The sequence below is a fragment of the Herpailurus yagouaroundi genome, unplaced genomic scaffold, assembly GCF_014898765.1.
Source record: "Herpailurus yagouaroundi ecotype Mexico unplaced genomic scaffold, PumYag 140, whole genome shotgun sequence".
Classification (NCBI taxonomy): Eukaryota; Metazoa; Chordata; class Mammalia; order Carnivora; family Felidae; genus Herpailurus; species Herpailurus yagouaroundi.
In genome coordinates this window covers 80,184,879-80,212,179 of record NW_024412395.1, presented here as the reverse complement: position 1 = coordinate 80,212,179, position 27,301 = coordinate 80,184,879, and the positions used below count along the sequence as shown (strand labels likewise).

Below are 27,301 nucleotides of genomic sequence, written 5' to 3'. Positions count from 1 at the left end.
ATAAATAAATGTTGAAAAAAAAATTAAAAAAAAAAAAAAAAGAATAAAGGGAGTGTTATATATGCCATATTGTTTCCTTAGCAAAGTAACAGCAACAAAACATCATTGCACATCTTTAATTTGAAAAAGACCAAAGCAATTCTTTTCCTATAGTCCACAATTTACTGTTGATACTCTTAGCTATTTAGAAACTGTTTCCAGCAGACAGTCTCTCCTTTGCTGTCCTGCCTGCGCTCCCTTGTGGTGTATTCAGTTAACTTCTTTCTCTTTTGTTCTGCCTTGGGTGAATGCTTTCACTGCCCATGCCACTGGCCCCACCCAATTGTAGCACCCCATATTTGGTGAGCCTCTGCTGGCCCAGGACTCTTACTGGATTCCTTAGGAATTTCTCGGGACTTTCCCTCCTCAGTGGACCAATTCTAGTACCCCTTGGGAAACTGACAACCTCTGGCAGAGGTTACTCCTCAGTGAGGAAAAGAAGACCCACGGGGAGCCCACTGGACTGTCCTTGCCCAAAAGAGTGATGGATTTTCCCTCTTGTCCTTCATAAGGACCCTTCCCTCCCTCTCCTTTCTCTTTTTAGCCCTTTGGTCGTCTAACGCTAGTACTCCTCAGACAACTGAAGATTTCTGGCCAGGGCAACTCCCTGGTATGGTCTAAAGGTGTGAGGATGAACAAGTCAGACTGCTGGTGCATGTGAGGGCAATGGACCCCTTTCTTCTCCCCCAACTCTGTCTCTTCTTAGGTCTCTATTCCCAACTTGCTTATTTTGGAATTCCCCCCTCCCTTTTTTGTTCCCACAGATCCAGCTGCCATCTTGTGCAGATATTCCTGCACATATTCCTGTGCATCTGAATGGTGAGTCCTTCCCTCTCCTTTTTTCTGACCCTAACTGGCCACCACATGTCCAGCTTTCTCTGTTACAGGGACACCCCAGCAGGGATTGCTGTTGCCACTTGCTGCAACCCTCTCCTTGGTGGAACACCCCATTAGAGTCGGTTGCCCCATTTAAGGTCCAGTCCTTTTTCAGGTCATTGGGATGCCCTAACTGAAATCATGACCACGAATTGGAGCTCCATTCCCTGTGGTGGAGCACCCCTTTGGGAGTCAACAGTCAGTCTTTTTGACTGTGAGACAAACCCCCCTCTATCCCTTTGGACTCACCCTTGGGCTATATTCTTAAGAACTGGAATAAATTTGACACCCAAATCCTGAGAAAAATGTCTCATCTTTTTTAATGTAATATTTCCTGGCCTTAATAAAAACTCCCAGATCAAAAGGTATGACCCGTTCATGGAATCCTTTCATATAATACTATTTTCCAGCTTGACCTCTTTTGCTGGAACTCCTCCAAATGGCCAAAACTCCCACGTATTCAAGACTTCATGGCATTGTCCCCAAATCCCAATCTCTTCAATAACTGTAGAATGTGTCTTGCTTGGTTTCATGGCCATCTGACCCTGTGGAAGGCTATCAAACCTGATACTTTGAGGTATGCTAAGTTAAATGATAAGTTGAATTGAATTCATTGGATATCTAAGTCTTTTCCAAATAAGGTAGAATACTAAAACAATGGTTATTAAATATAGGTTTATCTGCTTTTGATTTCTTCTTACAGAGAAACTAAAGATACTTGGGTCTGTTGGAAAACATGTTTTGTTTCTTACTGAAAGTTCTATGGGGGCACCTGAGTGACTCAGTTGGTTAAGCATCCAACTCTTCAGCTCAGATCATGATCTCAAGGTTCATGAGTTTGAGCCCCACATTGGGCTCTGCACTGGTGGCATGGAACCTGCTTAGGATTCTCTCTCTCTCTCTCTCTCTCTGTCTCTCTCTCTCTGTCTCTCTCTTTCTCTCTCTCTGACTCCTCCCCCATGCTTGCTCTCTATCTCTCTCTCTCTCAAAATAAATAAAAATAAACTTTTAAAAAAGATTGTACTATGAAAAATGCATGTTCCTAAAAATCATGAAATATATTTATAAATTTGCCAGTCTAAAGAATTCTAGTGTAATAGTTCACAACTGGTTACTATTTAGTTTTCACTGGAGACTAAAGTTCTAAGAGTTAGAATTCTGCTGTCTGTAATTAAGACTGATGGAAATGATAAGGAAAGCAACTCTGTGTAGGAAAGCAGGAGACATGTAAGAAAGGTATAAGGAATGAGAACACGTTTTTGTTTAGGGGAAAAAGAAGGTAATTTTGTCCTAAAATGAGACTACTTGTTTGGAGAGAAAAGACTTAGGACAAAAATCTGAATGCAAAAAAGTTGTAGAGGATCTGTGAAGTCAAAGCTCTAGGAAAGAATTTTATGTGTGGTCAGGACAAACTAAGGTTGAAATGAATGGGTTTTAAAAGTACACTGGTAGGCGATTAAAATTCTCCTTTTCTGTTAGAAGACAAAGTTTCCTCAGATTGTTGGTCTGCTCTTGATAAGAAAATGAAACAAAGTTGTTTTTTTCTTTTCTTTAGCTGCCCAGAAAACCAAAGTTTTTATGTTGTATCTTTATCAGTTCTTTAATGATCTATAATTCTGTTTGGTATGTGCTTTAAAACTTTCTAAGGGTTTTAATAAACTTCCCATAGGTTTAAGTTGTAAATGAAGTGGGTTTATTTTGTTTCTGTTTTTTACTAATTAGGCTTGTTTATTTGGTATGCTAAGTTACTTGGGAAGCACTGTCAAATAAATGATGTTAAGCCTTAGGTTGTATTGTATGGGTAAATGCTATAACTGTCTTAGAAACTACATAAAATCCCTAAAGTTTTAATATGTTCTGTCATAAGGTCATTACTTGAAGTATTGAAATGTTCTGTGCCACAGAAATAACTGGATTTCCTTGTCCGTTGCATTATAATGAACTCTCAGATCTTTAACCATGTCCATTTCTAAGGTGTTTTTTTTTTTTTTTTGTCATTTATAGTTATTGTTCTGATGCTCTTGCGAAATGAGTTTTTTTCTGTAAAGAAATTCATGAAAAGGACTTTTGCAAGGGACAAGTACAGGTATTTGATATCTTTAAGATTGTAAAACTGAACTGGGTAAGAATTTCCAGAACTAACAAAAAAAGCTGCATCCAAATAACTAGAATTAATAACATGGGACTGAACGAATTATGGAAGATTATAGTTTTTGTGATTTTTGTTTGAAGCATTGCTAGTTCTCTAATGTTTGCTCTTCCAGATTGAGAAAGTTTTCTCTTAAAATATCTATGACTTACAGAAATGTGATAAAGTAGTCCTTTAAGGACAAATTGAAACATTTAACTCTTCTCCCTACCTGAACCCTCTGAAATTCAGAAACTCTCGGTGAGTATTCTTTGTTCCATAGCAATTATAATTAGTTGCATAAGTTCAATGAGAATCTATTCTCCTTGCAACAAAACACCATTGGAAACACTGGTTATATTACCAAGGCTTTCACTGGAATGTCATATTTGCAAGAGACATGCATAGACTCAGATATAACCAGACTGCTATAAGGAATTAAGGTTGACTTTATGAAGCCAGTAGAGTCCCATGGGAATGTTGGTCTGATACCTTGCTTCCAGAGTTCTCAGTAGCCTTATCAGGTAAGTAAGGAACATCACTTCCTGGCAGAGGCAGGAGCCTCAGGATATTTTGGGGATCTCAAGAAGAGGAATTTGCCCAAATCTACAGGTATTGCAGGCATGTCTGATGGCAAGTATTTGGCTTGGCTTCTGGCTTCAAGAGTGTATTAAAAGTTCAAATCAGCGAAACTAAAAGGCAACCAATAGAATGGGAGAAGATATTTGCAAACAACATAACAGATAAAGGGTGAGTATCCAAAATCTATAAAGAACTTATCAAACTCAACACCCCCCCAAAAAAATAATCCAGTGAAGGAATGGGTAAAAGACATGAATAGACACTTCTCCAAGGAAGACATCCAGATGGCCAACCAACACATGAAAAAATGCTCAACGTCACTCCTCATCAGGGAAATACAAATCAAAACCACAATGAGATACTACCTCACACCTGTCAGAATGGCTAACATTAACAAATCAGGCCACAACAGATGTTGGTGAGGATAAGGAGAAAGAGGATCCCTTTTGCATTGTTGGTGGGAAGGCAAGCTGGTGCAGCCCCTCTGGAAAACGGTATGGATGTTCCTCAAAAAACTAAAACTTGAACTACCCTACGACCCAGCAATTGCACTACTAGGTATTTATCCAAGGGATACAGGTATGCTATTTCAAAGGGGCACATGCACCCCAATGTTTATAGCAGCACTATCAACAATAGCCAAAATATGGAAACAGCCCAAATGTCCATCAATGGATGAATGGATAAAGAAGAAGTCGTATATATATACACAATGGAGTATTACTCAGCAATCAAAAAGAATGAAATCTTGCCATTTGCAACTACATGGATGGAATTGGAGGGTATTATGCTAAGCAAAATTAGTCAGAGAATGACAAATATATGACTTAACTCATATGAGGACTTTAAGACACAGAACAGATGAACATAAGGAAAGGGAAGCAAAAGTAATATGAAAACAGGGAGGGGGACAAAACAAGAGATTCTTAAATATGGACAACAAACAATGGGTTACTGGAGGGGTTGTGGGAGGGGGGATAGGCTAAATGGGTAAGGGACATTAAGGAATCTACTCCTGAAATTGTTGCATTATATGCTAAGTTAGATGTAAATTTAAAAAGTAAATTTTGAAAAATAGTGAAAAAAAAAGTGCATTAAAAGTTCAATCTCAAGATTCCTTATGAAAAGTTCCAGCAGGGGCACTTGGGTGGCTCAGTTGGTTAAGCAACCAACTCTTGATTCCAGCTCAGGTCTTGATCTCATGGTTCGTGAGATCGAAACCCCACGTCCAGCTCTGTGCTGACAGCACAGAGCCTGCTTGGGATTCTCTCTCTCTGTCTCTCTCTACCCTTACCCTGCTGATGTGTATGATCTCTGTCTCTCTAAATAAATAAACATTTTTTAAAAAAAGAAAAATAGAAAAGTTCCAGCAAGGCAAATTTTAAAAAGGTCTATATGATCAATCTCTATTCTTGCTGAGCTTATGTAAATAATTAGGCCAAGTTCATTAAAATTGGACTTGTTTCTTAAATGAATTAGTCTTGATTTGACTACTTCTAGAAATAAGTGTGAATTTAGAGAGAAATTATATTTTAATAACACTTCTGCAGATGTTGAATTCTAGTTCTGATTGTCTTTAAATGTTTGTTGTTTACCTAAGCTAGACAACTTGAGATAAACTTCAGAGAAAGTGTCACAATAGCTCATGTATAGACAGTCTTCATGCTTGTTATTCTGTGGGGATAATAACAGAATAATGGGCATATATGGTTATTTGAACAACTGGAAAATGGGATGAACTCCCTAAGAATTGTTTAACCCAACTATCACCTTAACAAATTCTGTATGTCTGGGATGACAAAATTGCTCCTTAAGACCCAGAATGGACTCCACTCCATGGGGTTAAATATGGACTTATGGAAATAATTGATGGCCCCACTTTCCTTGTGATTGGATTGGATGATGTACTTGGGGATGCCCATACCCCCAGACAGGTCTTCTCCCACTTGCCAGTGATTCCTCATAATTGGGATATTGTTAAGGTTTGACATCAAATAAAGAGGGCTCCCTTAGCCTTATTTGTCCCAAGAGCTGCCTCTATTGATATAAAATTGCAAAAAGAGGCTTTAGCCAAACATACGGTGGCCACATTTAACTAAGCCCAACATGCCGTCACCAATAAATTCAAAAGGTAGCCCTCCAAAACCAAATGGCCCTTGATACCCTCACTGCATCTCATGGAAGAACCTATTATTCTTTTATTCTATTATCCTATTATTTCTATTATTCCGCCTTATTAAAACAGAATGTTATGCTACTCCAGATTACCACATTAATGTGACAGGATTACTAGAAGACATGAATACTCAAAGTGGCACTTTAAAAGATCAATCTGTCTCTTCTTTAATTGGTTAAACTCCTGGACTGGAGGAAGATTTTGGTCAACTATCAAAGGCCTTTTATTCAGGCTTCCTTTCTCATAATAATAATAATCTTATTTCATTGTTTTTTCTGATGTCTCTCCACCTGGTGCCAAGATTCCTTCACTGCCTTAACTTTAAGCCAACAAATGACCCTTTCTACTCAGAAAGTCATGTATGTTGTCTACCTTGGATTCAGCTGCCTCTGCCTTTCATAATTCCTACATATAAATTCCCAACTGACCAATGTTGACCCATAGGTAGAGGCATCTCGGTGCCCCTCATTTAGCAGAAAGAAGCCACTAAAGATAAGACCACCCAAATGCCAAAGATTTGTTATTGTCAGTCTATCAGGGAGGAATATAGAGGCCCTTTTAGGAACAGCTTGAGCAAGGCAAAAGGGCTCACAGCAATCACCAAGCTGAATGCAAAGAGTCTCATTAAGCATCCCACCTTGAAATAGCCATAGGCCCTAACTGATCAATTACCAGGCACTGGTCCCTGAGATTACCAAAAAAAAGGGAAAATTCCGTATGTTCCCATACTCCCTCACTTCACCCTATAACTGTGACTCCTCACCATTGCCTCACTGCAGACAGTCTCTCCTTTGATGTCGTGCCCAACACTCCTTTGCAGTGTATTCAATAAACTTCTATCTCTTAAAAGAAGAAAGAGAAAGAAAGAAAGAAAGAAAGAAGGAAAGAAAGAAAGAAAGAAAGAAAGAAAGAAAGAAAGAAAGAAAGAAAGAAAAGGAAAAGAAAAAAAAGAAAAGGAAAAAGAAAAAGGAAAGGAAGGAAGGAAAGAAGGAAGAAAAAAGGCACCTGGGTGGCTCCATCGGTGGACCATTTGACTCAATCTCAGGTCTTGATCTCAGGGTTGTGAGTCCAAGCCCTGCACTGGGTGTGGAGTCTACTTTAAAAGAAGAAGAAAAGAGAAAAAAGAAAAGCTATTTCCAAAAAACTAAATTTGAAAATTGTTGGACTCTGATAGAAAAGTTCTTTAATGTTCTCTTTTCTCTATCACAATTTAATTGTTGGGTTTTTTTTTTTTTTGAAAAATGCATTTTATATCCATTTAGAATTCTGAGCATTTTATGATAAGTAAATGAAGTATGAATCTCTAATTCCTTGATACATTTTTTTCTGTTTGTTTTTCTTTGATACGAAATTTAGTGATATCCCCAGCATCTTTTTTATTTAAGTTTATTTATTTTGAGAGAGAGAGAGAGAGAGATCGAGCAGGGGAGAGGCAGAGAGAGAGAGGAGAGAGAGAGAATCCCAAGTAGGGTCCTCGCTGTCAGCACAGAACCTAACATGGGGCTTGATCCCATGAACCGTGAGATCATGACCTTAGCTGACATCAAAAGTTGGTCGCTTAGCCAACTAAGCCACCCAGGCATCCCTCCCAATATCTTTAACTGTGTTTTCTTTCACAAATGATGAGCAGTAGATGCGTTTAAGTCCCAAAACCTTTTGATGAGGGCAACAATTGAGGGTGTTCTGTTGACTTCCATCTCTGTTTTTACTATATTAAGTTGGAGTTATGCTAGTAGTGAGTTTTGTTTTTCATTAGTTTTTATATAATAAGGTCCCAAATGCCATAGAATTTTCAAAGGAACAAATGTTGCTGTGCATTTTTGGCAAATATGACAAAATACAGCTGCTGGCAGGCATGAAGAGTTTTATTCTTTAAGAAAATGTAAGTAAAGCACACCAAATGTAATGTGAGATTAGAGAAAAATACAAAAGTCAAATAATTTAAAGAGTATTCCATAAAATTTATTTTTCTTGCCTTCTTAGAAAAATCACAAAGTTGTTTAAAAGTAAGATTTTTACATTACATTTAAGCATTACAACAAAGGGCCAGGAAGTTTTACAAAATAATGTTAGGTAATTCGCTACCACTTAAAAAGCTATTTCACTATCTTTCAAGGGAATCTCTAGATCCACACAATTCCACACAATAATGTGAAGAATTAGCACCCTACCTTTTTTGTGTTATATCTAGGCCTATACATACATATACATAAATTTTAAGGTAATCAGACTTCATATTGTAAAATATTCTTCAGTCACAACATGCAAGTCTTCCAAGTATTGCTTTAATAAATAAGTACCTGTGGAATTATAAATTAAAACATTAAAAGAAGTGAAAAATGGGTGCTCAGCACCACTGGAAAATAGTATTTCATTATGCATGAATCTATGCATCCCTGCTGAGAACTTTCTACAAGTTACCTTTCCTCTCACCTCACTACTACTGCCCTCATCCCTCCTGAATTCCAAAGCAGTGTCTGTCTCTGACCTTAGCAACAGCACAAACCAGAAACTTTCCTAGTATTTAAAAAAAATTTTTATTGGGGCGCCTGGGTGGCGCAGTCGGTTAAGCGTCCGACTTCAGCCAGGTCACAATCTCGCGGTCCGTGAGTTCGAGCCCCGCGTCAGGCTCTGGGCTGATGGCTCAGAGCCTGGAGCCTGTTTCCGATTCTGTGTCTCCCTCTCTCTCTGCCCCGCCCCCGTTCATGCTCTGTATCTCTCTATCCCAAAAATAAATAAACGTTGAAAAAAAAATTTAAAAATAAAAAAAATTTTTATTATCAAAGTGTAGTTGACATACAGTATTATATTAGTTTTAGGCATACAGCACAGTGATCTGACAATCCTATACATTATACAATGCTCACCAGAAGTGTAGTCACCATCTGTCACCATACAATGTTATCACAATATTAATGGCTATATGCCCTATACTGTACTTTATATCTCCATGATTATTTTATATCTAGAAGTTTGTACCTCTTAATCCCCTTCCTCTATTTCACCCATTCCACATCCCCACCCCTCTGGCAACCACCAGCTTGTTTTCTGTATTTATGAGTCTGTTTCTGTTTTTGTATGTTTCTTTTGTTTTTTAGATTCCACAGATAAGTGAAATCATATAGTATTTGCCTTTCTCTGAAAAGATTGTCAGCCTCACTGGCCATTAGGGAAATGAAAGTCAAAATCACAATGAGATATCACCTCACACCTGTCAGAATGACTGTTATAAAAAAGAAGTAAGTGTTAGCAAGGATGTGGAGTAAAGGGAACCCTCATGTCTTGTGGGTTGGAATATAAATTGGTGCAGCCATTGTGGAAAACAGTATAGAGGCTCCTCAACAAATTAGAAATGCCATATGATCCAGTAATTCTACTGAGTACCTACCCAAAGAAAATGAAAACACCAATTTGAAAATATATATGCATCCTGTGCTTATTGCAGCTTTGTTTACAATTGCCAAGATATGGAAGCAACCCAAGTGTCCATCCATAGATGAAAGGGTAAAGAATGCAATGAAATATTAGCCATTAAAAAAAAAAAAGAATGAAATCTTACCATTTAGGACAACATAGATGGACCTAGAGGGTATTATGCTAAGGGAAATAAGGCAGACAAAGAAAGACAAATAGCATTTTCACACAGTCATCTTTTGTTTTGAAGAGAAAGGACAAGAGGTGTGGAGAAGCATTTCCCTGGATCCTGAATGATGTTACTGATGAGAACAACAGATGTTTGGGTTGTGGGTCCTGCTGTTCCAGCACTGAGCTGCAGATCAAGTGCCTATGTGTTCTTTAATAAACTCAGGTTTTTGGGTATACCTGTGATATGCAGAACTCTCTAAAGCCCAGGGCTCAGGGCGGTGGCCCCTCTTTCTAGATGTGAGAGTGGCACTGCAGGTGCTTATATAATTCCTGTGGCTCCCTGGTGAGGGGCCACTTGGAAAAAGCTGAATGAGTCAGTGGAACTTAGCACCCTAAAATGAGATCTTGATAGACAAGAAATGATCAAAGGAAATTGAGCAACTTGGAGATAATGATAAGCTTCCTAAAAGAACACTGACTTTTCCACACTGGGAGTATTCTCAGAAAGCCACAAATAGGGCTACCCAAATGGAAAGCCTCTTAAGTACACACTGGCTGATCACTTTTGTCACTTCATTAGGGCTACAGCATCACGCAAGGCCCATTTTCCAACCCAGTGTGCAAGCTAATTTTGATGATATACTTGGATTCTTAAGTCACAGTTTCTCTCATTCATTTATTCAACGTCTACTTTCTTATACTGTTGATATTCTGGCCTCCTACACCTCCATTCCAAATAATAAGGAGCATTGCTTGGGGAAAGTTACTGAGAATGTTCTTAGCATCAGTCCCCTTCCTGGGTCTTTGGAAAGAGCCTTTTTTGCAATGCCAGTTTCCCTAAATTCAGTCAAAGAAAAGAACAGTTAACACTTAGTCCCTAAAAGCCTTCATTTCCTTCCTTTCTGCTATTTTGAATCTGACAAAATTGTACTCATGTCTAAAGAGAAGAAAGGAGGAAACAAAAATCCTAAAGTAGTGGTAATTAGTGCTAAGCCTTGGCCTAGTCAAGTGACTTCCTTCTGTGCCTGCTTCCTTTGTATCTTTGCTGTTAGCCACTCTCTACACAAGACCCAAATCCTGCTTTTTTTTTTTATTGTAGGAAAGCGTTTGAATATAAAATTTCACACAAACAGACTTGAAGTAATATCCAGTCTCTAGATGGAGATGGATTTGACCAGATGAGTCAAATCTACTCATTGTTTTCTTTGTAACTTCTTTCCCTCCCTCTTTGTTTTTGAAGTTTGTCTCCATCTAGTCTGCCCATGATGCTTGACACACTGAGATTGGCATGACAGAAAGATGAAAAATGCCCAATTCTCCAATGACATTGCTGAGTATGCATCAAGTTGGTAGCACTACTTACACACTTCATGTTTCATGAAACCAATGAACCTTTTTCTTTCATTCAAATGATGGTTATACACATTTGAACTATAACATGGCTTTAAGAAATACTGTCGTAAGTGTTGGTGATATTTCTCAGGGCTCTGTCCTAGAACCTATTCTCTTCTTACACCCTTTACCTGTGTGATCTCATCCATCCCTTTCCTTTAAATCTACCCTGAAGACTCCTAAAGTGTTTCTGGCCCAGACTCCTCTTTTGAACTCCCAAATCATGGAACAAACTCTGTAATGGACATCACCACTTGAGTTTCTCCCTGGCACCTCAAACTCAACATATCCAAGCCCAAAGTCATGATCTGTTCCCTTGAGCCTGTCTATCCCCGAGACTTTCTCATCTCAATAAACTGGCACTGCCATCTACTCAATTGCTTGAGCTAGAAACCCATGAACCATCATTGCCTCCTCCTTTTTCCTGTGACATTTGATCAATCACCAAGTCTTACTGTGTCCTCCCTTCTCCATCCCTACTGCAGCTCCCTCAGCCAAGGCCACCATTGTTCTCATTTGACCACTGCCACAGACTCCTAACTGGTTTCCCTGCCTCCTGACTTGGCCTCTCCAATTGTTTCTCAACATTGCAGTCAAATTGATCTTTCTAATATGCAACACTAATCAAATCCCTTCTGTGACTAAAATTGTTGTCTGACTCATTAGAAGTCCCTGCTATACACTTCCACTGCATCTGGTGAGGCCCTTAAGTTTCATTGTGCTTTTATTGAATTTATTATCTGCTTTCCCATTAGTCTCTAAGCTCTGTGGGCACACAAACTGAATATATCCCCACACCTTACAACAGTACCTGGCACACAGTAGATAATGTGAAGTCAAATGAATGGATGAATGTATAACAATGTTTTGTAAACTATGGGTTGTGACCTAACAGTGGATCATGAAATCAATCAAATGGATTTATAATGAGCTTTCATTTTAAATTGAAGAAAAAAATAGATGAGAATAGCATGTAATAAAGGTACTATTTCATGCAACTTTTTATTGTAAAATGTAAAATATATTTCTTATAGTGAATTGCAGTAGAATAAAAATGAAAGCCCCTGGTCTATCATAAGCAGGCATATTTCTTTCTGATAATGAGAAAAAGCAGCTTTTCTGCTTAGGAAAACTTAGGGGGGAAAATTTCGAACTCCTTGGCAACTGAAAAAGATTCCTGCCCTAGGGGATTTTACTTTCACAGATTTCAAAGCCTGAAATTCAAAGAAGAAACTGCCTACTTCAGAGTTTTAGGTTTCTGTAAGCAAATGACAGAAGAACATAAAATCCTCCTCCTCTCTGGCAACTACTGCCATAGCCCAATTAAGTTTAGGAGTGCAGTTTAATTCTATTTCCTCTGAAAGTATATCTTTTTTTTTTAATAGGTTAAGCGTCCTACTTTTTTTTCTTTTTCTTTTTTTAAATGTTTATTGAGAAACAGAGAGGGACAGAGCATGAGCATGGGAGGGGCAGAGAGAAGGTGAGACACAGAATCTGAAGCAGGCTCCACGCTCTGAGCTGTCAGCATATATCCCGACATGGGGCTTGAACTCACAAACCGTGAGATCATGACCTGAGCCTAAGTCAGACGCTTAACCGACTGAACCACCCAGGTGCCCCCCCTCTGAAAGTATATCTGAAGCATATTTTGTCTTGTGTCTTAGAGAATTTGTTAGCTGGCTGCTTCTCCAGCCTTCTTTTTAAGAGCTGAGTGCTTGAGCCAATGAGGTGCTGCCATTCTGTTTCCATAGCAATAAAAGAAACAAACCTTCACCTGCCATCTCCCAAGGACAAATCTCACAACTCAAGGCCCAAGTCAAGAGAGTCTGAATGAAAGGTTGACTTTCTCCTCTAGTTTGACTTTCATGGCAATACTGAAAGATTCAAACCGGACTGTCTTTAGAAAGAAAATTTGTGCTGACGCCCGTTCAGCCTTTGTAAAAGCCTTTGACTGAATTCACTGCAAGTCTGTCTCTCTGCCCTACACGTACTGCGGATTTTCTGTTTTGGCATTTCAGTCACTTGGAACAACCAAAGTCTCAAGTTCTGGAACTTCTGGATTTCATCTAAAATGAATGCTAATTTTATGTCGATGAGGAACAGTTTCTCTATAAAATTGTGATGTCTTTAAGACTCTTGACTTGGAAAAGGACCACATGGGAGAAACAAATCTTTGAGAAGTTCCAGGTAAGCTCTTTGGAAAAGTCGTTTTATGTACTTTCTGTGTCTGGTTATTAGCACTAACCAGTGACCTTTCTGAAAGCTCAGCTGGCTCACTGGTGACTACAGTGTCACCAATTGACACATTCAGTCCCCTGAGCCTTGGGTAAAATCATCAAGGAGAAATACGGGAAAGGAAAAGAATAGGGAGAAAGAATCCTACATCACACATGGGTGTGCCTGCATAGATACACACACACACACACACACACACACACACACACACACACACCCCTCTATAGTCTTAAAACCTTACAATGCAACATCAAGCCACTTGTGGATACAGTAGATCTATGTATGCTGATACGGAAATAGCTACTAGATATCCTGTTATGTAAAAAGAGCAAATACATGGTGTAGTATATAAAGTATACCTCTGATTTATGTAAAAAATTTTTGAGATTTTATGTATAATATATTTATGTACATATATATTCATATTCATAGAACTTTTCTGGAAGTATACGCCTCAAAAAAGCCTGTTAACAGTGGTTTCCTCGTGGGAGAGTACTGGAAGTAGAGGGCTGATGTTTAGCTGGTATGTAGTCATTGAAATATTAAAATACTGCCATACTGGTTATATATACAGTTGAGCCTTGAACAATGCCAGGGGATAGGGGCACTGACCCCCATGCAGTCAAAAATCCTGGTATAACTTTTGATTCCTCAAAAACATTACTAACAGCCTACTGTTGACCAGAAGCTTTACCCATAACATACGGTCAATTAAGATATATTTTTATCTTATATGTATTATATACTGTAGTCTTACTTTAATACCTAACTTTCTCTTAATTTGTTTTGGTATCCTAGGCTACATGTTCAGCTGCAAGTTTTTTAAAATTGTCACAAATCTCCAAAAGATTTTCCAATATATTTATTGGAAAAAATCAGCGTATAAGTGGACCTGCACAGTTCAAACTGTTTTTATTCAAGGATCAACTATATACATTTTCCAAGCCATTCAAATGTCCTCCTTGCCACCTTGGTTGCTCCAGCTCCTCCTCTGGTACCCCCAGACCTCCTCATGATTAGGCAACTAAAGGTTAATGCCTGGCACAAGGGTAGGAGTGGAGTCCTGCAGGACCCTGTTCCAGCCCTATAGCCATGCCTTTTTTGATTGTTCAATAGCCATGTCTATACTAGTTGTTAAATATTTTGAATATTTATCCCTATAAGTGTTTGGAAGGAGAGGCCTGTACTTTTTAAAAGCAAAAGAATATACACCAAGGCATTGTTTACGATAGAAAAAAAAAGGCAATACCCAAATGTTCATCAATACAAAACTGGCTAAAAATATAAATGGATATGTTTGTAGGATAGAAATTCACACAACCATAATGATATAGAAATACATCTTAGACTTGTTTTATAGATTTGCCTGAAGTATAATTTGAATTCTGGATTTGTTTTAAATTTGTTTAAAAATAATCTGTTATTAGAGGAATGGGCTGAGTATAGATGAGTGAGATTAGCCATAAATTGCTAATTTATGATGGGTGATGGGTGAGTTCATTATACTGTTTTCTCTACTTTTGTGCATTTAAAAAATTTCTCCACAGTAAACTTCAGTTTAAAAACATGACAATATGTCAGGGTGCCTGTGTGACTCAATCAGTTAAGAGTCCAACTCTTGGTTTTGACTCAGGTCATGATCTCACAGTTTGTGAGTTCAAGCCCCCCACCAGGCTCTGTGCTGACAGTGTGAAGCCTGCTTGAGATTCTCTCTTTTTTTTTCCCCCTCTATCTCCCTCCCCTGCTTTCTCTCTCTCACACACAAAAATAAACATTTTTTTAAATCTATAAAAAAAGATATCTCTACAGTTATTGACATTAAAAGAAGTTCATGCATATATAGAATGCATGTATAGTTTTTCCCATTATTTAAGTCTGTTTCTTTAGTCTAGAGAGAATTCTAGAAGTTATTAACCAAAATATTTTCAGTGGTCATCCCTAGGTGTTAGTACTTCAGATAATTTTTGCTCCCTTAGGCTTTCCTGTATTATGATTTTCTTTACAGTAAGCCCATTTCAATTTAACACACACACACAAATAAACCTATTATCTCCAAATATTAGGGATAAAAGCTTCAGTATACAAAAAATCACTAGCGTTTATAATATTCCTAAACTCAGTTACCAGGTTTTGAGAACCTAATGTGTACAAGGCAGTGTGCCAAGAGCTTTTCTGACATGGCCTCATTTCTTGTGCATGACAGCCCAGTGAGGCATGAACTTCCATGTCCCCATTTTGCAAATGAGACTGAGACTCAGAAAAGTAAAAGTAAATGTCTTGAGGTCCCACAAGCAGTGGAGCAGAGGAGCTGTTATGCAAAATCATGCCCACCTGACTCAAAAACACAAGGAAAATTTTAGTAAAGGATGTTGAGGGGGGCGCTTGGGTGGCTCAGTTGGTTAAGCATCCAACTCTTGATTTTGGCTCAGGTCAGGATCTCACGGTTTGTGAATTCAAGCCCCATGTCGGAGCCTGTTTGGAATTCTTTCTCTCCCTCTTTCCTTCCCCCATTTGCTCTCTCTCTCTCTCTCAAAATGAATAAACTTTAAAATAAAAAACAAATTAACAAAATTGGGAAGGGAGAAAAAAACATAATCCTGATATTCTAGCCCAATTTTCACTTTTTATTATTTTCTGGCTTTTGTACATATAGGTACATACTTGTATGTAATTGTATCCATTGCATATATACCACTTAATATCTTTGTTCTTAAGCATTTCTTCACATTCTCACAGGCTTTAATCAGTTAAAATCTGTGTAAAACTCCATTACTCTTCAATAATTTACCAATCATTTTGGTTTTTAATTCTAATTTTTAATATTATCCATAACATTGTAACAGTGGTTACATTTTTGCAGTTTATCTGTGGATCTCCTTTCTCCTTGTTGACTCGGTCCCTGTGGTTACAGCCACTCAGTTTATTAGGCAACAAATATTTATCAAATACCCATTGTGGACAAGTCACTTTGCCAGGCTCCATGGGGACACAGAGAATGACATAGTGGAGTCCTGCCCTTCAAGAACCATACAGTCCGGTTGGGCAGGAAAGAAACTGAATAAAGAAGGCAGTTGCTGGAAGCTGGCCTCCTCAGACTCTCACTTCCTGTGCCAGAAACTCCCGCTAAGTCCTCCAAGTTCACGATTGGCCCCTGTCCTCGCAGAAAGCAGATACAAGGTCCAAAGCACCTCTTGCTCTCGCTGCATCCTCCTTTCAGACTCTCCCCTGAATCCTAGCCCCTGTGGCATCATCTTCTTGGCTAGGGCTCTCCACCCCAACTGCTTCCCTGACCCTGTCTCCCTGAGATCTCCTGACTAGGTCCCCATGCACAGCAGAATGCAAACAGTTACATATGGTAGCCTTGTCATCTGGTCTTTAGGCCTTCACTGTTTACCCAGTCTCTTGGCCTCCTTTCTAGGAGGCCTCCTTTCTAGCCCTGACCTTAGTGCCACCAACCACCAGGACCCAGTCCGTCCTGTACCTGCCTCCACCTGCACATCCTGTCTTTCTTCCAAGGCGAAGTCTCTGCACAGCTCACTCAGCTCCCTTTCTTTTTTTTTTTTTTAACTTGTTTTATTTTTTGTTTTTTTAAAATTTACACCCAAATTAGTTAGCATATAGTGCAACAATGATTTCAGGAGTAGATACCTTAGTCCCCCTTACCCATTTAGCCCACTTCCCCTCCCACAACCCCTCCAGTAACCCTCAGTTTGTTCTCCATATTTATGAGTCTCTTATGTTTTGTACCCCTCCCTGTTTTTATATTATTTTTGTTTCCCTTCCCTTATGTTCATCTGTTGAGTGAAGTCATATGATTTTTGTCTTTCTCTGACTGACTAATTTCACTTAGTGTAATACCCTCCAGTTCCATCCACGTAGTTGCAAATGGCAAGATTTCATTCTTTTTACTCATGACTGATCTCTCTTTTGAAACTTGGCAGGCCAGAAAGAATTGGCACGAGATTTTCAGTGTGCTAGACAGAAAAAATATGCAGCCGAGAATCCTTTATCCAGCAAGCCTGTCATTTAGAATAGAAGGAGAGATAAAGGTCTTCCCAAACAAACAAAAACTGAAGGAATTTGTCACCACTAAACCAGCCCTACAAGAGATCCTAAGGGGGACCCTGTGAGACAAAGTACCAGAGACATCACTACAAGCATAAAACATACAGACATCACAATGACTCTAAACCCATATCTTTCTATAATAACACTGAATGTAAATGGATTAAATGCGCCAACCAAAAGACATAGGGTATCAGAATGGATAAAAAAACAAGACCCATCTATTTGCTGTCTACAAGAGACTCATTTTAGACCTGAGGACACCTTTAGATTGAGAGTGAGGGGATGGAGAACTATTTATCATGCTACTGGAAGCCAAAAGAAAGCTGGAGTAGCCATACTTCTATCAGACAAACTAGACTTTAAATTAAAGGCTGTAACAAGAGATGAAGAAGGACATTATATAATAGTGACAGGGTCTATCCATCAGGAAGAGCTAACAATTATCAATGTCTATGCGCCGGATACCGGAGCGCCCAAATATATAAAACAATTACTCATAAACATAAGCAACCTTATTGATAAGAATGTGGTAATTGCAGGGGACTTTAACACCCCACTTACAGAAATGGATAGATCATCTAGACACACGGTCAATAAAGAAACAAGGGCCCTGAATGAGACATTGGATCAGATGGACTTGACAGATCTGTTTAGAACTCTGCATCCCAAAGCAACAGAATATACTTTCTTCTCGAGTGCACATGGAACATTCTCCAAGATAGATCATATACTGGGTCACAAAACAGCCCTTCATAAGTTTACAAGAATTGAAATCATACCATGCATACTTTCAGACCACAATGCTATGAAGCTTGAAATCAACCACAGAAAGATTTCATTCTTTTTGATTGCCGAGTAATATTCCATTGCATATATATACCACATCTTCTTTATCCATTCATCCCTCAATGGACATCTGGGCTCTTTCCATACTTTGGCTATTGTTGATAGTGCTGCTATAAACATGGGGGTGCATTTGTCCCTTCAAAACAGCACACCTGTATCCCTTGGATAAATGCCTAGTAGTGCAATTGCTGGGTCATAGAGGAGTTCTATTTTTAGTTTTTTGAGGAACCTCCATACTGTTTTCCGGAGTGGCTGCACCAGCTTACATTCCCAACTCAGCTCTCTTTCTGATGGCTACCCTCCTGACCACAAGTTCCCTAAGGTCACAGTGCAAGTGTTACATATTCCCCAGCATCTAGCACAGTGCTCACAGCAAGCGTCTGTAAGTATTTTTGTTGTTAAATGAGCATTTACAGGTGGCCCAGGAATCACTTCATCTCTTTGAGTTTCAATTTCCTCATCTGTAAAATGGACTCAAGTTATGATTCCCTTTAGCTCTAAAATCATTAGGCCATATAACCGGGTTTCTCAAGTATCAGTCATGTTACAGAAAAACATTTGTTTCATTTTTCAGTTGATTCTTAAGCAAATTTACTCTAGTATACTATTGGAAACCAGTCACTGACTTGGAAATTTGAGTGAACTCTGCTATCATTGTAATCCTTCCATTGGTCTCTTGGTTCTCCTAGCATTTTTTGTCATTGGCTTTTATTTTTTATCAAATAATCCACTGATAACATTTAAAATTTAAATTGTGTTCCAAGTTTATTAATGTAAAGTTAGAGGTTCTACCACCACCCCCCTGCCCCTCACTTCTCAGTCTACTCTTCAGCATGCTCCTTAGTGGCAACTATTTTCAGCTCTTGTAACTATTTCTTTTGGAATTTAATGTCTGAATAATTGCCTTCACCCCATTTGTTAATTTTTCAGCTTTAGACATTGTCTGTTGACTTCCAGGTGTGGTAGATGAGGTTTTAGCACTTATATATCCTTCCTCCATTCCCTCCTCTGCTCTTGCAATTTAGTCACAATTAACTTTTTTAAAAGTAATTATCAAGTGTTTATATTAATATATATGAGAGTGTACATAACTATGTTTACTTTCTCACATAATATCTTTTTAACCCGGAGTCATTATATAATTTTTATTTTCTTAGGCTTCTACGTTTCTTTTTTTTTTTTTTTTATGTTCATTTATTTATTTTGAGAGAGCGGGTGAGAACATGAGCAGGGGAGGGGCAGAGAGAGTGGGAGACAGAGAATCCCAAGCAGGCTCCATTCTGAGTGCAGAGCCTGACTCCAGGCTCAATCTCACAAACTGTGAGATCATGACCTGAGCTGAAATCAAGAGTTGAACACTTAACTGACTGAGCCACCCAGGCACCCCAGGTTTCTATGTTTCTATTAGTAATATCACCTCAATTGCTCTGTTTCCTATTACAACTGCTCTGTAACAAATTTAGTGGCTTAAAACAATAGCAATTTATTCTCTTACTAGTTCTGAAGTCAGATGTCTGAAATAGCTCTTAGTGGGATAAAATCAAGGTGTTGGCAAGACTTGGTTCCTTCTGGAGGCTCTAGTAGAGAATCATTTCCTTGCCTTTTCCAGCTTCTAGAAGTGCCCACATTCCTTGGCTTGTGGCCTTTCCACGACCACTCCTACCTCCTTTTCCACCATCATATTCTCTTCTGTGACTCTTACCCTCCCTTTTATAAGGTTTATGATTACCTTGGGCCCACATAGATAATCTGGGATAATCTCCCTTCTCAAAACCATTAACTTAATCACAGCTGCAAGTCCTCTTATTGCACATATTTATAGGTTCCAGGGATGGGGGCATGGACATGTCTGGGGGGAGGGTGCTTTATCTGCCTACTACGTGCTCCAACAGATCTGCCAGAGGTCTGTCAGTGTTATCCAGTAATCCATCAGTTCCATGTCCTGAGTCTTTGGGGGCCTTCACTGTGGGAATTGGCCCCTTCTGGTTCATACCCATTTTGCAGGTGTGTAGGCTGCATCTTCCTATGGTGTGCTGATAGGGGGAGTTAGTGTGTCAAACTTAAATGGACAGCCCTTGTGCAATTCCATCTCCTTTCCCACTCTCCCTGTTCTTGTCAAATTAAACCTCTTTTAATCCTTGAATTAGGAAAAAAGCCAGTCCTTCCTCCTGTGTGTCTCCTTTGCTCTCTCATGACTACCATACTCATAACACTTGTGACACCAGATGTGTGTGGGCTTTCCCCCCACCAAGCAATTTTCTGTAACACCAACTGGGTATCCTACAATTTACCTCAATTCTGACCCCCTCTACCTGGAGATAGCACCAGATACCACAGGTAAGTACTCAGTCCCACATGACTGCACTCACCACCCCCACCAGAGATGCCAATCGCAAATTCAGGTTGTCATCTATGTGTCTGACCCATAAGCTAGAAACCAGAGGTTTCTGTGACCCTTCCTTGGGTTAATTAACTTACCAGAACAGCTCACAGAACTCAGGAAAACAGTTACTTGCATTTACCAGTTTATTAAAAGATATGATAAAGGATACAGATGAGCAGCCAGATGAAGCAATACGTATGGTGAGGTCTGGGAGGGTCCTGAGCATAGGAGCTTCTGTCCTCATGGAGTCAGGGTGTGTCATCCCCCTGAGTGTGGATGTCTTTGCCAACCCCAAATTCACTGAATCCCATACTGCTGGGAGTTTAATGGAGGCTTCCTCACGGTATGATCAGTTATTAACTCCATTTCCAGCCCCTCTCCCCTCCTGGGAAGATAGGGGCAGGGGCTGAGGCTGATATCTCCAAGTTTTTAAACATGTCTTGGTTTTTCTGGTGACCAGCCTCCATCCCAGAGCCCACCCACAGTTGCCTCATTAGAACAGCAGATGTTCCTAGTGCTCTTATCACTTAGGGATTCACAAGGTTTTCAGGAGCCCTGTGTCAGGAACTGGGGGCAGAGACCAATACATTTTTTTCTACTATCTCACAATCCTGTACTATCATTTTTGTGGGGTTCTGGAAAATAAAGAAAATAAACAAATGTGGTCAAGTTTCCATGTTTATCTGATAGTTGTCTTTCACGCAGACCTTTGTAATAGGGATTTTTTGGTATTGTTTTCATGGAGCTAAGAAGGAAGGATTTTGATCTATAATTCGGGCAGGTGAACAGGGATGAGAAATTGAGACATTCACTTGCACTGTAATTTGAGTAACAGAGTTAATTTTTCAGGAAGTTCTGTGCAAGATCTACTGTAGGGATTTCTCCTCATTTCAGTGAGAGCTAATGTGGCCTGATGGAAGAAGGGCCTAGGAGATTTTTGCTACCCCTGTGATCATTCTGAACCTCAGTATCCTCATCTGTAAAATTGAGATAACAATAATTGATCACTTATTGTGTGCTTGGATCACAGTATGCACTCAATGGTGACAAATTTTAAATCGCTTTCAAGTCAAGTCCACTGGGTGCCAAGGAGTGAGATGTTATTCTATAGTCAAGACCCTGCACCAGATCAACAGCTCCCAGAATTTACCATGTGTGCTTTGGGCTTTTGCTGGGTCTTTCCTAATTTGTCTCTTAAGTATCATTGCTTTGACTCTGAATGGTGTAACTCTCTGATGTTACTTTCCCACTTCAACCAGGACCTCCTGATCTAGCAGCTCCTGCCATGTACCCCAACCCTCTCATCTACTGTACCTGCTGGGACCCTTGGAACTTGGGACCACGGAAGCTAATCAAGACCCCTCAGCCACCAAGAAAGACCTCCACAGGGAAGCCCAAGTAAGGATTATATGGATGGAGTAGAACAAGGGCCCTTGAATTCCATTTGCAGCCTTCTTTCTCTTCAATATATCCAAACAGTCAACTAGGCAACAAAATCCCAAGAAGGCCAGAAAGCCTAGCTTTACACAGCTTTCTCAGCCAGCCTGTTGGCAGCACATTGCTCTTGCCAGTCCTGCTTAGACTTGGTGTCATTTTAAATGAGGAAGTCTCAGGGGTGCCTGGGTGGCTCACTTGTTTAAGCATCCGACTCTTGATTTTGGCTCAGGTCATGATCTCACAGTTTGTGGGTTTGAGCCCCACATTGGACTCCGTGCTGACAGTATGGAGCCTGCTTGGAATTCTCTCTCTCTCCATCTCTCTCTGCCCCTTCCTGCACCTCTCAAAAGAAAGAAAGAAAGAAAGAAAGAAAGAAAGAAAGAAAGAAAGAAAGAAAGGAATGAATGAATAATAAAAATAATGAGAATATCTCAGAGTTTGTGCAGCAGGGAAAGGTCAGCTTCCAAAGAAAGGACCTGATAGCCCCCCTCGGGAGAAAAAGAGCTTTGGGCTCTGGGGGACAAGCTGCCAACCCAGGGTCCCCTGGGAAATGAACCTTCTCAAGTCTTCTTCTAGAGACTCCCCAAGACCTTCCTGACTTTAAAGATTTCAGCAGTCAGAGCATGTATTCCCATTTTGGGGTCATGATGGGCATCTACCTAATCTGGGAATGCTAAAACAGGTTTCTGAATTTCTAATTTTCTCTTTTTTGTTATCTATTTTGCATTTTCAGGCTAACTCCTCTTCCTTCAGCTGCAAAAAAACAAAATTGTGTCCAACCCACAGCAAAACCTGTTGTTGCCCCAAAGTAAGTATTTTTATGTTCATGGGGAAGGAATTACCAGAACCTACAATGATTTCCCCCAAACCTCAGATCCTGCATGCGAATTGTGTGGTGCTCTGCACCCACTTTCAAAGTCACAACAAATAAGCTCTCCATTAGGGGTGCTCCTGACAGCCACTATTTCCTGCCCTAAAAGGGAACAATACATGATGCATGTCATAGGCAAAGAGCCTTGGGGAAACTCCCAGGCATTTATGGTGGTGGCTTACCTTTTTACTGATTACTGTTCTATGTCTAAGGTTTTTGGTAGATGGCAGCTCTATTTTTATTCATAAATTAAATTTTTATCTGTATTTTGTTACGCTTAGAAGTATAACTTAGTTTAGGCATGTATCTTTGTATTCAATTTATTTGGAAAATATTTATTGAGCCCCTACTATTTGTTTGGCATTATTTCAGGTGCCAGGAGACAGCAGTGAACATAGAAGAGTCCCTGCTCCAGAGCTTACATTCTAGGGGGGAAATGACCATAAAGAAGTTAATACATCCCAGTGCATCCCAGTGCTATGTAGAATATAACACAGGCAAAGGGAGGAGGGGATAGTGAAGGCAGGGTTGTTATTTTCTATGGGTATTTCAGGGAAAGTCCTTATGTAAAGGGGACAGCAGGAGCCTGCTGATATCTGAGACTAGCACTCCTGGCAGAGGGAACAGCAAATACAAATTCCCCCTGAGTGGGAACCTGCTTGGCACATTTGGTCTTTTCCAGGAAAGCAAAGAGGCCCATGTGGCAGGAGTGGAGGATGTGAGCAGAGAATGGGGAGAGGTGAGGTCAGAGAAGTAGCAGAGATGATGAATGTAGTTGGCAGAATAATGGCCCCCCAAAGATACATCCTAATCCCTGGAAACTATGATTCTGTTCTATTACTCATCAAGGGGGAATTAAGGTTGTAGATAGAATTATGCTTGCTAATCAGGGGACGTTGAGATGGACAGATCATCCTGAATTATTGGATGGGCCCAGTGTAATCACACAGGTCCTTATTCATGAAAGAAGAGATGTGACAATTGAAGCTGAGTGATACAGTTGTTGGCTTTGATGGAGAAAAAAATGCCGCTACAAACACAGGAAGCTTCTAGGAACAGGAAAGTCAAGAAAACAGATTTTCCTGTGGAGCCTCCAGGAGGAATATCACCCTGCCAACACCTTAATTTTTTAGCTCAGTGAGACCCATTCCAGACTTTGACCTCTAGAACTGTAAGATAGTGAGTTGGTTTTGTGTTAAGCCACTGAGCTTGTAGTAATTCATTACAGCAGCAATAGGAAACTCATACAGTAAAGCTTGCTACCAGTATAAGGACTTTGGCTTTTACTTTGAAAGAGACAGCCTATAGGGCTGCCATAACAAAACAAACAAACAAACAACAACAACAACCAAAAAAAAAAACACAGACACTGTGGCTTAAGCAACAGAAATTTATTTTCTCACAGTTCTAGAGACTAAAATTCAAGACCAAGGTACCCACAGTGTTAGTTTCCTCTCAGGACTCTCTCCCTCACTTGCAGATGGCCAGCTACTTTCTGCTCCTTCACATGGTCTTTTCTTTGTGTATGCACATCCCTGGTGTCTCTCTGTGTGTCCTATCTCTCTTATAAGGACACCAGTAAGGTTGGATTAGTGCCCACCATAATGGCCTCATTTTAACTTAATCCCCCTATAAGGCTCTGTCTTCAATACTGTCACATTCTGAGGTACTGGGAGTTAGGGCTTCAACATATAAATGTTAGGGGGACACAATTTAGCCCATAAGAGATGGGAAGCCATCAGAGGGCTCTGAGAAGAGTGACATGATCCAACTTGCATTTGGAAATGACTAATCTTTTTTTTTTTAATTTTTTAATGTTTATTTATTTATTTTGAGAGAGAGAGAGAACATGAGCAGGGGAGGGACAGAGAAAGAAGAGAGAGAACCCAAGTAGGTTTCACGCTGTCAGCACAGAGCCCTGTGCTGGGCTCGATCCCACAAACTGTGAGATCATGACCAGAGCCAAAATCAAGAGTCAGATGCTTAACCAACTGAGCCACCTGACCCTGCAAAAGGATGAATCTGGCTACTGCATTGAGAATGGACTACAGTGACCAAGGGTAGAAGCAGAGTCCAGTTAAGATGTAATCATAAGGACCCAAGCAAGAGAAGATGGTGCTTTGACCTGGGAGAAATAGCAGAGGTGGTGAAGAGTGGTCCCATTTGGGATATATTCTGAAGGTAGAAACTGGTAGGATCTGCTAATGGGTTGGGTGTTAAGTATGAGAACAAAACAAAAGAGGGGTCAAGGATGACTTCAAGATTTGGAGCTGAGCAACAGGAAGGATGGAATTTCCATTTTCTGCAATTGGGGCAGACTGTGGGGGGAGGTACACATTTGTCAGGAGCTGAGCATAGGAAGTTCAAGATGCTTCTTACTATCAAGTGGCAATGTCAAGTAAGCAGTTGGATAAGTGGGTCTGAGAGAGAGCTCTGGGCTGCAGATATACATTTGACAGTCGTTGGCATATACATGATACTTAGAGCCCTCAGATCAGATGAGATCTCCAAGACAGGGAGTAGAGCCAGAGGTAGGAAGAGGTGGGAGAACGGAGACCCAGAGCACTCCAATGTTGAGAGGTTGGAGAAACCCTGAAAAGGAGAATGACAGGGAGTGGTCAGTGAGGTAGATGACAAATCATCTACCTGGTATCCTGGAAGGAAAATGACAAAAATGTTCCAAGAAGGAGGATTCTTTCTTTTTTTTTAAATTTTTTTTTTTAACGTTTATTTATTTTTGAGACAGAGAGAGACAGAGCATGAACGGGGGAGGGTCAGTGAGAGAGGGAGACACAGAATCGGGAGCAGGCTTCAGGCTCTGGGCCATCATCAGCCCAGAGCCCGACGCGGGGCTCGAACTCACGGAGTGTGAGATCGTGACCTGAGCTGAAGTCGGATGCCTAACCGACTGAGCCACCCAGGCGCCCCTCAAGAAGGAGGATTCTAATTATCTGTGTCAACAACTGCTGATAAGTAATTAGATGAGGGCTGAGAAATACTGTTGAGTTTAAGTGGCCTGTGGGTCATCAGTGACATGAAGAGCATTGTGTCAATGGTAGTGGTGATAAAGCCTGATTGGAGTGGGATCCATTCATAACAAGGGATCTGTTGAATGGCTGTGTAGGTGAAACAGTTCCTTAGTGCCTGCCTTCTGTGTGACAGCACACTGCTGGCATGATCACACCTGTGGGTCTTATCTGACCCACATTAATGGTCAGGCTCAAGGTCTCAGTCTCCCAGTACCTCTTATTGGGAGCAACATCACTCACACCACAGCTCCACTCTGCCCGCCAATTAGCCCCTGCTAACACTGTCCTAGTCTTTTGCAATATGGTGAGGAACACTTTGTGGGTACTTTTATTATTTTTTTTATCTTTATTTTTTTTAATGTTTATGTATTTTTGAGAAAGCACTAGCAGGAAAGAGAGGAGGAAAGAGAGAGAGAGAGAGAGAGAGAGAGAGACAGAAACAGAATCTGAATTAGGCTCCAGGCTCTGAGCTGTTAGCACACAGCCTGATGCAGGGCTTGAACTCACGAACCATGAGATCATGACCTGAGCCAAAGTCGGACTCTCAACCTACTGAGCCACCTGGGGCCCCTATAATTCAAAGACCTGTTCATTGTATTTATAACTTTCCAGTGAGACCCTACTGGGACTCCACATCACCCAGTCTCTATGTCCTATTGAGTCAGCACTGACTGAGGCTGGGAAACGGAGCAGCTGGGATGGCCTCACCATCAGGAAGGGGCTCGGGTAGATACTGATATGACCCACAAATTGGGACGTGAAGAATCTGTTCACCAGCCAACTGTTAACTTGGGCCTCCAGTCACAAACATACGGCCTCTGTGAATTACATCCTTTTTGTGAATCCTCTTGTTCTTTTGCAAACATACAATGTACTTTTTGTTATTTCAAAAGTCTTAATTCTTAAATATGAACTACAACATAACTGTTTTAACCATGTTTGGGTAACTTTTTTTTTTTTTTTAATTTCTCAGAAGCCTTGAAAAATGGCAGTAAGCTCAGTGCTCTCAACTGTCCTGGGAGACACAGTTGGCAAATTGCTTTATCTGCAATTCTTTGTAGCACTTAACTTTTTCTTCTTCTAATTTCAGTATTTATGTGTCTCTATTTTTCTCTTCTTAAATAAAAAGCATCACATCTCATTCCATTTCTCTTAGTATGGAGCACTGTGGTTTGCATCCATTAACCACTCATTGAATTCATTAAATGAGAAAATGTGAAGTGCTTTGACTGACATCAATGAAGTATCAAACTTTGGTTAGTGTAATCAGAGTAATCTGAGTAGGTTGACAAGGGAAAAAGGAGTCAAGGAGAATCATTCTGGATCAACCATACCTTTTACTTTTCAGAGTGAGAAATACAATTCCAACAAAATTAGTACCCAGGAGCTGCACTCTGACCCTTGGAGCAGTTCAGAGGTGAATGCAGTACTGTAGAAGGTCTCCGTTTGCTCAAGGAGATCTACGAAGAACAAAAAAAGACATAAGCTTAAATCCATCACCAGCTTTTTTTTTTCAATATATGAAATTTATTGTCAAAATGGTTTCCATACAACACCCAGTGCTCATCCCAAAAGGTGCCCTCCCCAATACCCATCACCCACCCTCTCCTCCCTCCCACCACCCATCAACCCTCAGTTTGTTCTCAGTTTTTAA

General features: G+C 40.1%; 1 protein-coding gene across 4 annotated transcripts in view; it reads left to right on the top strand.

Moving 5' to 3' along the window:
- FLACC1 (flagellum associated containing coiled-coil domains 1) overlaps nucleotides 1-27,301 on the top strand; it is a 67,412-nt gene that overhangs the window by 7,911 nt on the left and 32,200 nt on the right. Inside the window, exons 2-4 of one of the 4 annotated variants that reach the window (XM_040475848.1) lie at nucleotides 804-858; nucleotides 21,570-21,708; nucleotides 22,481-22,555. In XM_040475848.1, the coding sequence (XP_040331782.1) occupies nucleotides 21,596-21,708; nucleotides 22,481-22,555 (188 nt within the window). In that variant the 5' untranslated portion in view covers nucleotides 804-858; nucleotides 21,570-21,595. Of the gene's footprint in view, nucleotides 1-803; nucleotides 859-12,392; nucleotides 12,966-21,569; nucleotides 21,709-22,480; nucleotides 22,556-27,301 lie in introns of those variants that run through there. The other 3 variants (XM_040475847.1, XM_040475850.1, XM_040475849.1) reach the window with 3 other exon arrangements.